The sequence below is a fragment of the Lampetra planeri genome, chromosome 27 (genome assembly GCF_965212315.1).
Source record: "Lampetra planeri chromosome 27, kcLamPlan1.2.h2, whole genome shotgun sequence".
NCBI lineage: Eukaryota > Metazoa > Chordata > Hyperoartia > Petromyzontiformes > Petromyzontidae > Lampetra > Lampetra planeri.
This window is the reverse complement of record NC_136133.1, coordinates 10,358,326-10,371,938: the sequence shown is the minus strand read 5'-3', so window position 1 is coordinate 10,371,938 and position 13,613 is coordinate 10,358,326. Positions and strand designations below refer to the sequence as shown.

The 13,613-nt window shown below is 40.9% G+C and overlaps 1 protein-coding gene across 2 annotated transcripts in view; it reads right to left on the bottom strand.

Moving 5' to 3' along the window:
• Positions 1–1,108: 1,108 nt before the first annotated feature.
• The window catches only part of LOC144728153 (uncharacterized), a 34,710-nt gene continuing 22,205 nt past the window's right edge, over positions 1,109–13,613 (bottom strand). For both annotated transcript variants that reach the window (XR_013587492.1, XM_078607482.1), the window contains exons 3-4: positions 5,590–5,724; positions 1,109–3,553 (exon numbers count right to left, since the gene is read on the bottom strand). Coding sequence is in view for 1 of the 2 variants with exons in the window: in XM_078607482.1 (XP_078463608.1) it covers positions 3,350–3,553; positions 5,590–5,724 (339 nt within the window). In the remaining variant the exon portion in view is untranslated. The remainder of the gene's footprint in view (positions 3,554–5,589; positions 5,725–13,613) is intronic.

Here is a 13,613-nt window from a genome sequence, read left to right as displayed (position 1 = left end):
TCCTTTCGCTGCTTGCATTTGACTTATTGCTCTTCTTGCTGGATAGTCATAAATGCGCAGTGCCGATCCTAATGCTAGACACTTCCAGTCAGTGCGGTCTCGAGCCAAGGGCTCCCATACGTTGGTGTCAATGCACTTCTTCAAAGTTGCTTTAAGGACGTTCTTGAATCGATTTCCGTTTTACAGGGGGATCGTTTGCCATGGCGGAGTTTGAGTAGAGAACTTGCTTTAGCAGCCTGGTGTCTGGCATGCAGCCGATGTGGTCTGCTGAGCGTAGCTGGTTGAGTGATTTGTGTCTCAATGCTAGGGAGGCTGGCCAGAGGACGGTGATGTTAGTTCGTCTGTCCGGTCAACGAATTTGAAGTATTTACCGTAGGCAGCGTTGTATACTACAAGCTTGGTGTACAGAGACGGCACAGTTGAATTTCAGTACAAAATGGAAGGTCACAATACAGATTCAAAGGACAAGATGGTACGAGGCGAATCATACAGACCAGACAGAACGCAGACAGGACGTACACAAACAGTAGACAAGACAATGTAGACGAGACAGACTGTACACAAACAAGGGTTCAAACAGACACGTTACAGACTGACAGGAAACCGTGGAGACGAGAAATGCTGACAAGCGTGACATGAGGCGATGCATACACAAGGGTACAAAGCTCAACAACGGCAGGACTTTGAAGCACACAGTACTGGCACACCATTAAAACGGTGAAAACAGCCACAATGTAGCACTAACTTGACAGTACAGAGAAACTGTTTGACAGGTGGTGCAAACGACCCAGAACGACAACACGGTGTGGAGACGATTCGCACCACGGCATACAGACGAGGCTTGCAGTACCGTACATACAAGACAAAACGTACAAGGCAACAAAGTGGATTCTTGAATTGGATCGTGACCTCTGAACCATTAACAATCTTTAACATTTAGGGGAGCGGGGGTGAAAGAACCATATTCGGTAAGGATCTACCGCCACTTAACCCTTACCCTGTGATGTAAGAACATTTACAGCACAAAACACTAGGAGTATTAAACGTGAATTCGCACTATGGCGAGAGTTTCATCAACCGGTGGACTGACATCAAGAGGCATGTCGCGTGTTTTTTCCAAAACCGCTTTTTATTTAGGCAGCACTCAAACCTGAGAATAAAAACACGTGGCTGTAGGGTTTTTGTATGCGGAGAGGAAATGTCAGCAACCGAACGTAAACAGTTCTTGCAATGTGTGCAGCAGTGGCATGTTTCTAGGCTCACCCAAGGGTGAAGCCCATTTTTTGTTGCAAAGATCGTCTCTGCATCGTCAATTATTCTATAGGTGCAGTGATCAGTTGGGAGTGATTTCCTTGCTCAAATGCGCAGGGAATTGCAAATTTTATGGTGGAGGGCAAGTCTACCCACAGAATAACCGCTGTTGACTTCCCCCACAAGCTACTAGTTTTGACCACCGGAGAGAGGAGCAAAGTCAACCCCCTACCACCAGGATTTGAACTCGCAACTTTTCGAATACGAGCCACTCGCACTCTGCCACTTGAGCCACCTGGCCAGATTCTCTGCACCTTCATGGACCTGATTGGTGTCCCCAACGCAGTGATCAATGTAGAAGCTCTAAATACAAGTGTCGTATAAACAATGTGCGTATGTAGCAAGTTCATTTTGAGCTCTGCAGCCAATAAAGTCATTTAAGATAAAAAACAATTTCATCACAATTATCAAATCGTGACCTGTCAATCGCAACAAGTGATAATATTTCAGAGACTACAGATAGTGAATTGTTACACCTAGAAAGAAAACTGTTGAGCCGCCAAATCATCAGTCATGACTCAACCACTTTTAGATGAAGACCTCCAAGCCATCCCAAATCTATCTGGTGATACATGTCCAAGGTCTTCAAGACCGTGATTAAAGCAAGGCAGTCGTTTCTCAAATTCACCAACATACTGTATAAGCAACGTGCACAATATAAAAAGTGAAAACACCATATTTTACAATTGAAAAGAAAAATAGTGGATAGCATGTAATGATGAGCACTCACATCTGTTTAACTCAAGCCTCGTGTAAATCACGTGATTTAATTTTGCCACCTCCACTGCCAATGCCTTCCAGGGATGTTAAGATTTAGGGCATTTGGACTAATGGGTTAGGGTTTGTGGTTTAGGGTTCGTGCTGGGTGATAAAAATTGGGGCTAGTGAGATATGGGGAGATTAGGGATAGCAATAGGGATCTCAGGTCAGGTTACGGCTATTCCATTAGCTCGTAGCCACTGCCCATAAGCCAGGCAGGACTTGAGGGATTTCCGCATATATATCTTAGTCTTGTAATGTTTCATTTTTACCATCGCAACTGAACAATACAGGCCCTATGATTCAATCTAAGAATAGTTATTTATACAACACTTCCCGCACCTTTGGCCTAAATGTAACATTAGGATAAATAACAAACTATTCACACACACAAACATGACTGGCATGTAATCGTCCGCGTAAGAAAAGTAAAAAAAACTAATCGATGCCTATTTACATACATGCTATGTTAAATATTTCCATTGTGTTTCCCGTTAGTAAAGTTGACAGTCGTTCCCCATGTGTTGTTCAGTTTCCCTTGGAGTTATGGAGTTTTAAATTGATTAACTTTGTGCATCACTAGTTGCTGCAGGTACATTTCTAGTTACGAGTTATGAAACTGACAATCACAAAATCAATATCGAAACACGTTTCCCCCCCCCACCCCCAAGACCTACTTCTTCAGCAGTCAGTATCTTTCCATTTCATTCTCGGAAGATTTACAGGGATGACATGGGCAGAAACCCTCGGCAACATCCATCGCTGCCTACTTCCGGTGGCAATCAACCATTTCATCCATGACAAAGGGGGCCATTTTCTGATTTAGAATGGCTGATGCCCCCAAATTAGCCTAGCATGATCCCATGAAGTGTTGCATTTTAATTGCAAGATGGGAGTTTAACTTTCAACCTCGTGCCAAGCAGTCCTTCAACAAGTGCCAAAAACCGCTGGATTGAACGATGTCGGTGCATCAAGCCCATAAATGAGCGCTCCAAATATTCATGGCACTTTCCTGTTTCTGCTGTGTTTTAACTAGACTGTGACGTTAATCGAACCAGACCCCTTGTCCTCGTCGCACTAAACAACAAAGATCCGGCTTGTGTCGCTAACCCGCTGGATTGCCTTCCTTCTGGCTCAATTGCGCAAGTCCAGAAATTACCCCTGCCATCAGAGGAGAGAGCGCAACACACCGACATAAAACAGCCTGAATCTAAATGGTATTGTCCTGTTATTATACTCCAAGCCCAGAAATCAGGGCTGGCAGGAGGTTGCCAGCTCTTCAGACGGTCAGGGTGGTCGAGAATGCGGCCTTGGCAATGGCAGAGGGGAATATCGTCCCCCAGTTGCGTGTCGCCTCCGAAAGGTGGCGTTGCCCGTGGCTCACCCACTCCTCCTGCCCCGAGAACACACGACCGCAGAACCAGCAGGAGAAGCGAGTCTTCTGGGATGTGCAGGTGCGAGCGTGCACTGCCGTGTGGACCACCTGTGCTCGCACGCATGCACACATAGCCACAACTATCACCATCAGAAAACAACCCCGGGCACATTTACAACAGCAGTTGGAGTTGTTGGCTGATGGTACAATTACAATGAAATTCATTACAAAATTATAATTACAATTCTGATTCCAGTTTTACCCACCAACAGAAACGTTGTAGGCAGCAGAATGGAGCAGAAGAAAATTAATTCATGTGCTATGTTATGCTCCCATTTCTATGCTCCCCGCCTTCACCAATGCACACTGACCAGCATGGTGAAGTATAGTCAAATAAACTCCAAGACCGAAACGGCATGGATCCTTCATTCAGCCATGGGCTGTAAGTTATAAATAAAACAGGACCCTGCGGGGTGGGCTGGTAGGAACGAATAACCAAAGAATATAAACATAATGTATTATTACACTTGTTTAGCCAGGAAAGCCCCACTGAGTCTAAAGGTTTTTGTAGGGTCCTGCCAAGTGTTTGCAGTAGGGGGCGATGTTGCTACACCTAATTGGACGATCCGAAGGGAGATTTTGAGGCCTAGTTCTAGGCTTTAGGCCTAGCTGTAGGCTTTAGGGCGTTGTGAGTTAATTTTTAATTTAAATGTTTTAATTATTAATGTATAATTTAAATGTTATAATTATTAATGTAAAAGCTTTAAATGTAAATGTTTCTATTTTAAAACATCAGGGAATGTAACATTGTTAAACATTAACTCCCTTTCACACACGCGGGGGTACGATACGAAGGGAGACTTTGAGGCCTAGTTCTAGGCTTTAGGCCTAGCTGTAGGCTTTAGGGCGCTGTGAGTTTTTTTAATTTAATTTCAAAGTTTTAATTAAAAGCTATCTCAGGGAATTATAAGGGAAGGTTACACGTGTTTAGCCAGGAAAGCCTAATTAATTTAAATGTTTTAATTAAAAGCTATCTGAGGGAATTATAAGGGAATGTTACACTTGTTTAGCCAGGAAAGCCTCACAGAGTCTAAAGGTTTTTGTAGGGTCATGCCAAGTGTTTTCAGTAGGGGGCGATGTTGCTACACGTAATCGGACATCGGACGGACGATATAATCTATTGTAGGCTGGTCCACTTCGTTCCTACCAGTAAAAGCATCTGATGACAGCATACATCGAAGGCAACCACATTAACATATATGCATTCACAGCTGTTTTTATCACTCAACTGTCTTGGGGAGCTATTTGACCATACGTCACCATGCTAGTCAGTACGGATTTGAGGTGGGGAACATATGTGCGGGAGCCTCAAGTACAATATAACAATGATATTACCCCAACTGCCCTCTGCTGCCTACAATATAGCTCCCTAGCAGCCTCTATAACACCTGTTTGTTGTGCAAGGTGGCCACCCATACCACACAATCCGGACTAATACTGCTTAGCTTCCGACGAGTCGGCATGCATTTGGTCATGGGGCATAAACGTGTATACAAAACAAGTTAAAACAATTACACGTGTGCACGGATTACACAACGCTTTCCAACATGGGTTTGTATATATTTGCAAAGTCCAATTTTCTGTTTTAGTCTCAAGGTTTTGGCGATAGCCCTTTGCTCAATTTGACCGTTTTTCAATCGGACAAGTCCTGAATAGCAACACAACTTGTTCATATTTGATAATTTTTACAAGTCATAGTGCCACCCCTCATCCAACCATCCCCACCTCCCAGTATGGACAGATGGAAACATTTTTTAAACATATGCAGCCTTTGTTGTAAAGCATTAACCTTTACATGGCTATGCATTTTTAACTGTACTTCATGTTGCAGACAACTTATAGGTCCATTTAATTTGTGGCCATCATTTCCAGAATGAGGGAAGACACAGGTTCTCATACGCAAGTTTTCCCCAAAAAATTCCCACGAAATGGCAGCAGACATAGCAACGTGTATGGCCCACAAACAAAAATATCCATTCGGTCACTTGAAATGTCAGATCTGTCACACGAGGGCCTTTCTGGATCCCGAGGAATAGACAAGGCCAGTCGTAAAAAGGGGTTAGTGATGTGAAAATTGTATAGACCTGATAACTGTTGGAGCTCATCCTCCTTAACTTCATCTTCAGGATTCCCCGGCGCTGCTCCAGCATCTTGTGCTGCTCCTTCGTGGTCTGGCTACCAGGCCTGGATGTTGGGTCCTTGGCTATGTGCACCGAGATCTTCGGTGAACAAAGAGCGTAGGCATCATCACCTCGCAGATTCCTTCAAGCTTTCACACCTCACCCATCACGCATGCACACACCCGAGCATGTCTGCTGGTAATCCCTCACAGCATCTACCTACCAGGATTGTCTCGATATGGTGATACGCTATATTGTACAATGTTGAACTTCTTTCGCACTATACGTAGCCAACTGTGCTAATCGGACATAAAACTGCATAATAATTTTGCAAACCATCATTATATCGTGATCATTGATAAAATAACAAACTTCGGACAAATTATGATTACCCATAATCTAAGTTCATATTGATGTATCAACTCCTCCATCAGAACATGAACAGGCCAACAAACTATGGACCATATAAGCAACCACTTAACAGAATAAGAGCAAAACTACTCTCCTGAGGACGTTTCGTGGCTAGCAGGACATTGACATTTACGGTCTGAACATATTGCCATAAACACATTAAATGTGCTATTTTTATGTTTACCAGAGTAAATTAACATATGTTCATAATCAACGATTTTTGGGTTTAGATCGCGTTATTTATAAATGTGTCGTAACCCTCCACCACCCAAAAATCGTTGATTATGAACAATATTGGTCGCGAAAGCCTACGTGTTAAACTAAATTAACATATGCCGTTATTCTTCTCTCGTGATCATTCTGTCAGCATGTACATTCTAATAGTTATAGATCATCAAGTCGCAATGTCTAGAAGATTTTGACAGGTTATACGACATCTTTATTCGTACTTTAAAGTACATTCAAGGCACAAAAACAAGACAATAGAAATGTTAAGTACAATTGTAAAGTTAGGGAAACTGATAATGCGATAATCATTGTATAGTAGAGTATAAAATAAGATCGAAACAAATTATATCAAGGCCACCGTACATACCAACAAGGTAATGTTAATATACACACGATTAGTCAAACCTTCCTGTCTTATAACTCTCCCATGTCGAGTTTTGAGATATGTTCATTCACACATGGATATCTGCCATGCTTGCCAAAATATGGCGATGGCAATGCCATACCATGCCTTATAAGGTCCGCGATAGCAGTCCACTTGTAAACTATCATGCTTGTTGAAAGTTAAATTTTTTATGCATTTTATTTCCTGCCAAATTATATGTCACAATAACTCAAGTTAAAATTTTATAAAAACAGTTGTCACACATTGTTTTTCAAAACATCTCAGAATAATTAACTACATGATGGCTATGTGACATCACTTCCTCAGTGTATTTGATTATTTTAACAATGTGCGTATGCCAGGCATTTGGCGAGTGATCTGCAGTTAATTACATTTTAAATCATCGTTATTTTTTAACACCCAGGTGGCCCTTGCAAGAGTCCGTGTTTCATTGTCATTACGGGTTTATGTAATCTCCTTGTTATATAAAATGACAGTAATTGCCTGCTTTGCAATCAACTACAACACAATACAAATCTGAAACATATTTCCAAAGGCAAGGTAAACTGACATCATAAGAAAGTTTTTCTAATTTGTAATTTGACTGACACTTGTTCTCTCGCTAAGTGTGTTGCTACTCTTGCGCACAAAATGCCACTTTACCAATTATCGGTAATCAGCAGCCCAGAGCCTTGACGTCAGGAGCTCATTTATATGCACCGACAGTTTTCCCAACTGAAAGCGGTGCAGGCATAAGCCACGCATTTTCCACTTCAGGCCTAAGAGATTCTGCATTGTACACATTTGGCACCAATTCCCAATACTGCACTCGAGAGCAGTTATAATTAGAGTAATTGTACTATACCATATGTGCTTTAAAAGCTACTTGACTAAAATTAGACATGCACTTCAAATGTAGAAAAACATTGCAAAGTTCAATGATATAAATATAAATGCTATATGAATACGTTTTACAAGTGGAAATGAATACAAGTCAAAAAAGCTACAATCAGTTTTTTCAAGTGCTGAAGTTATGTTGTTTTAACAGCGTCATAAAAGTTGCACAAAAGGAGTATCTTCTCTGATGTAATTAAAGCTGCATAACGAAACCATCATCAACCACAATCAAAAGCTTTTGTGGCATTTAAATATAGGTATCCCTCGATTTACAAAAGGGATGCGTTCTTCAAAAAATATGCGGAAAACTAAATTTCGTAAATCAGAACGGCCTTTCCCATAAATTTAATGCAAGAAATTAGGGATGTGTTTTGGACAGTCATTCCAACTCTAATCCAAACCTAACAATATTCACCAAAATCACTTTTAACAATACAAAAATAATGATGAAGAACAAAAATGTAAAAATGATTGAATCCAAGGGTTTTTGTTGTAAAGAAACAGCAAAAACCCGTGACAGGGAACTCACCAAAATATCTGCATGTTGGAATGACTGAGGAGGTAATGTGGAGGCATTACTTTTGCACTCTAGGATACTATGACAATGTGGCAGATGGATGACAAAACCTCCCAGGTGCTTGTTTGAAAATTCGTTCACGCAGAAATTCGACTTTGTTAATCAAAAAGTGTCCATAATTTGTCAATTACGTTCACGCAAAATTTCATAAATCGAACATTCGTAAATTGAGGGATACCTGTATTATGAAAAGCTTGCACATGGCATAATTTCATGCCTATTGAAACCCCAAGGCCCCCCCCCCCCCCCCCAAACTGCAGAATATTATTCCATTATATTATTTTTAGACCTCACCGTTGACGTGCCCATTGGATGTCTGGTGTCACGTGATGCACTGCAGCGCTACAGAGCCATGAGCGTAAATTGCACTACCTCATCCAGGTGATGCTTATTGTGTGCAACTCAAGTCGCTGTTAATGTCTTTCCAGTTCACCTCTCGGTGCTATTTTACTTGTACGCGCTAGTTTTAGCGGCGTTAACGGCTACATAGAAAAAGGCCTATGGTCATTTAATATCGTATCCTGGAATGTGACACTATGGCAACTCTGTTGCAAACAAGTGTCTGAGAACAGTCAAATTGGAAATAAACTTGTATAAATTATCTTTGAGTTCTGTGCCAACCTTAAACCCATCGCAACAGTTGGGAAATGTCAGGCTGACTACAATTTCCTCACCATCATAAAAATATAAATTGTTAAATCAAATCTGGTATGGTCCTATTTTAATCTAGATTTGAAGCTTTCGTGGCTGCAGGAATCCATACTCTTTGGTTCTTTCGGTAAAGTCACGTAGGTAGAAATAAAATAAATCACATTTCAATTGCAACATAAGCAATCGTCATCAGGTGGGAAAACCAAAGCATCCCTCTCCCACTTCAGCAAAAAATGTTCTTGCTGTGGTTTTCCCACCTGATGATGATTGCTTGTGTTGCAATCGAAACGTCGTGATTTATTTTATACCTACGTGACTTTACCGAAAGAACCAAAGAGTATGGTCCTATTTTGTTGAGAATTTATTAAGCATTTAAATGTGATCACGTCTCTTCCAATGTGGCACAGAAATAAGCAAAACCACCATTGGAGGATTTGTGAGCCCAAATGGCATTCACATGTTTTCATGTAATATCTAGCTTCCAAGTTGCAGCTTCAGCTCTAAAAAAACTGATCACTCATGCCTCTACAAAGTTAACAGGGCCCTTACTGGTCTACAATGTTACCGTAGCTTGAGTGAATACATTTGCTGAGCCGAAACAGTGCAAATAAACTAATAAAAATCGAGCGAAGTGAAGCCTTTCACATTATAGATGACGTAGTATGATACAAGATTACATTTGAAGGGAGGTGTTGATGTTTGCCCTCAAAACTACTAATCCAAAAAATACGATTTTGGAGATTTAGATATCTAAGCCGAGTGTCCAGGGCTTTCCAAAGAATTTGAAGCTTTGTTTATGAAATCAAGAGCAATTTGAGTGCCATCGTTCCTAAACATTAAATTCATTGCTACAGAGATATCACAACACAACTGACGGTGGTTTTGATGTATGTTTTCCCCCATTCCAAATCCAATCTATATTTTATCTACATTGACAGGCATACGTCTCTGCACTACTGTCTCCAGATTTCAATTTTATTTGCTTTTTTCTTCATGTCCTTGTCTTCTTCAACTCACTCAACATCTTCCTCTTCCTGCTCCTTGTTCTTTCCATCCCATGCATCCCTCACATTTATCAGAGCATTTTAGGTTGCATTTGTCCAATCCATTACTTCTCTATTTTTCTTGTCTCAAGTGGAACTTTTGATTGTATTATCATCAACCCATCTTCACGAATGTCTTTCTATCCAATACATATTTTCAATACATTCGCAGAAGCAAATGGTACACGAAGCATGATAACAAGTGTGAAGATGTCAAAAGTTAAATGAACAGATAAAAGTGCAGGCAGGTTTGTGGATGACAGAGTTTGGAGGTTACAAATATTAGTTAAGCGGTTGAATGAAGTATCCATTAAAATTGGCATGAAAATCAATGTGAGGAAAGCAAAGGTGATGAAAGTATTAAGCGCACTGCAGGATGTAGAACAGCCATCTTAATTGACAATGAACTTGAGCACATAAAACCATCCCATTATATAGGCAGTATTATCAAAACAGATGCCAGATTCTCCAACAAAGTGATGGGAAATGCATTTTAAATGAGCTCCTAAGTACAAGTTTGTTATATGTTATAACATCCTGCCTCAGCAGCTCTCCCGCTATTTTTTCACCTGATGACGATTGCTTGTGTTGTGATCGAAACATCGTGATTTTTAAATTATTTTTTCTATCTACGTGGCTTTACCGAAAGACCCAAAGAATATGAATTCCTTTAGTCACGAAAGCTTTAAGTTAAGATTGTAAAAACAGACATTAGAAGCATGGGCCAGTAGAATGGAACATTTTTCTCCATTTCCAAACCTTAAAGTTCATGCCAGACAGCCTGGGACACAAAGCTTAGGCACGTTAACTAATTAAAATAGCTCTTGTTGCTTCACCAGTTTGGTCTTCCATTAAGTCCACAAATTATCCAGAAATTCAAGTGAATTTCTTTTAGGCGAGTCAGGTTTCCAAAAGGGGATCCAAAAGTATTTCAGAAGACCTCGTAACCATTTCCAAAAAATAAAAACTTATCTATGAATGCACATAAAATGTTGAGTTTGTCTTCATGCCACTGATAAAGTTCTCTAAGGGAAAATGAAACTTGAGGTCCATCAGTGTCTTGGTAGATATTCATGACGTGTTGGATAATCCAAATGGTAGAATTCAACCAATATTTTTCAGTTACGGTAAATGTACCCGTGACTGTTAAGGCAAAGGTTTAACAAAGTTGAGGCTCTGTAAGCATAGAACAAGGCAACACAAATGAGGTCTGAGGTCATGTGATAGTAACAACAATAACAAATGCAGACCAGACATCTTCAGGTTACCATATATTAACAGTGGCACGAACTTAACATACACATTATAACCATAATCAGTTTTAAAACTATTGGATTCTATTTGGCACATGTAGTAGGCATATAGCCATCAATATTATTTGATTAACCGTAATGGTTCAATGTTATGACTGGGATTCAAGAATCAATTCTCTCATTTGTACCATCTATTTTTATTTTAAGAGATTGTCACATTTATTCCCATAGCCTAAATATGAATGTGCATACAATTCGCATCCATTTTAAATTGTGTATAGCACCAAGTTAACTTTCACTAATTTTCATCTGCTCTGGTCATTCCATAACTCCACTTTCCCAGCCTTCTGTACCGTCAACTCTGCTCCAGCTCAAGCCCAGGGACATGAGAAAAAATAAAGCACAAACAATCCCCCAGGCAATTGGCGTAGGCTCTGAAACTGTGTAGGTCAAAACACAGTATTTTTTGCATCCTCCAGCAGATTGCATAAATAGATGCATAGCAATAGTTGCTAAAGATAACATCATCACTCCCAATACACCAGCCAATCATCTATGAAGAATAAAACCAGAACACACATGGCCGCAGTGAAGTCACTATGCAACATGGCTACCATCACGTCATCGCCCCAGTGCACTTCAGCCGGACTGTGACAAGTTGTACATTGTACATCATACTATAACAAAACAAGCGTGAGTTTGTTATATGTTTGTCTGTCCAAATTTTGTTTTAAGCCCATGGTTTTATCGCTTAACATTTGTGAAACATTGTTATTCAATCAAGTACTGATTGAATGTATTTTAAAATGTCACAAAAAAATGTATAAAAAATGTGGGGAACATTACATCCGATTTACAAAACTAGATCTAATGCGACATGTGCATACAGTATAAGGCTGCCATCGATGATTTATGACACAAAAACTTCATTTACGGCCCTTCGGCCCATCTTAACAGTGATGTTTTTACTGAGCAACGTAGTAGAAAGTGAGTTTTTTAAAAATATAAACGGTAATCTCATTTAAGCAGAGAAAGGAATAAAACAAGGTTATAAAAACGAATTTTAAGCATTTATAAACATTTACTTGGCAATTTCAGTAAAAATGTCACGTGCAATACTGCACTGTACACTTAACATGCTTGGCCTTTCAATTTATAGCACTAGGGGACTTTTCTAACATGTTATAGTATAAAGGGTTAATACTTTTTATATTTAACTAAATCCCATAGCCTCATAATCGTCTCCATTAAGTTTCCCCAGCCACTCATCTCCAAGATAACCCATCTTTCACAATTTCAGTTGTATCAATTTCACCACTCTTCGAAACCTACTCGCAAACTCAACTTCCACCATCTCACCTTCACCCGACCCCAATATCTACGCCGAGCAGTTAAGACATTGACCTTAGGGCTGCACTCGACAAGCTCGCGGCCCTAAAATATCCAACCACTTGACTATCTTCCCATGATTTTTGTTTTTGCTTTCTCTTGCTGCCATCCTCGCCAAGGAAACCACAATGCGGCTCGAAAGGACTCTTACACATAGCGGGTAACCTGTTGACCGGGCTCTACTGTGCTGTATGCAAGACAGCTAACGCACTAATTATTGCCTCGTGCTCTGCGTACATCTCCAAACTAATTCAAACTACCTCTTGCAACCTTCAGACACTATGGAAATTCTTCAAGGCTCTGCTCTGTCCAGGAGAATTATTTTCCCACAATGACTAGCTGGCGTCACTCAACCTTCAGCCTTCACTAACAAGCTCGCCATGATTGCGGACTCCCATCAAGTAATCCCTCACCGATCACCGTTCATATGTTAACACAGTGCCCTCCACGCCCCCAAACTCTCTTCTTGTCCTCATTCACACGAGTTTATTCAAATAATGCACTGGCCCTAATCCGTTCACTTCACATCAAGATATCTCCTCTGGATATTCTCCCTTTCAAGCAGCTTATCACAAGTACTTGTGGTCCCCCCTGTTCATCACAGGGTCTGTACATGCGACCGAACATCCGCGGTATAACTGGTCAGGGAGCAGATGCTGGCCCTGTAGATGCAGTGTGCTGGGCCCACCGGCGTGTGGACATATCCCGACACTCAGCAAGTTCCCTCTGCTCTGAGGTTAAAGGAGCAGCTGGGTATCCGAAAGTCAGTGGCCATCATGTTAGGTACCAAGCAACGTCTCAATTCAGCAGCACTCCCCACACACATACACATCTTCGGTCACAGCATCAAGTTCACCGACCACTTCAGCTACCTCGGTGTCATCCTAGATTCAACTTTATCCTTCGACCGTCAAACCAACCATATCATCAGCTCATGTAACTTTCACCTGAAGGCTCTTAGACACATACGTCCTCTCATCTCTAATGAAATTGCCAACACTTTGGCATGTTGCATAGTTGGGTCTCGCCTTGACTATTGTAACTCCGTCCTTGTCCGGACCTCCGCTGGCAACCTAAAGAAACTTCAAAGACTACAAAATAACCTAGCACGCGTCGTCATTGCCCACACTCATCCCCGCCTCGACTCACTAGCT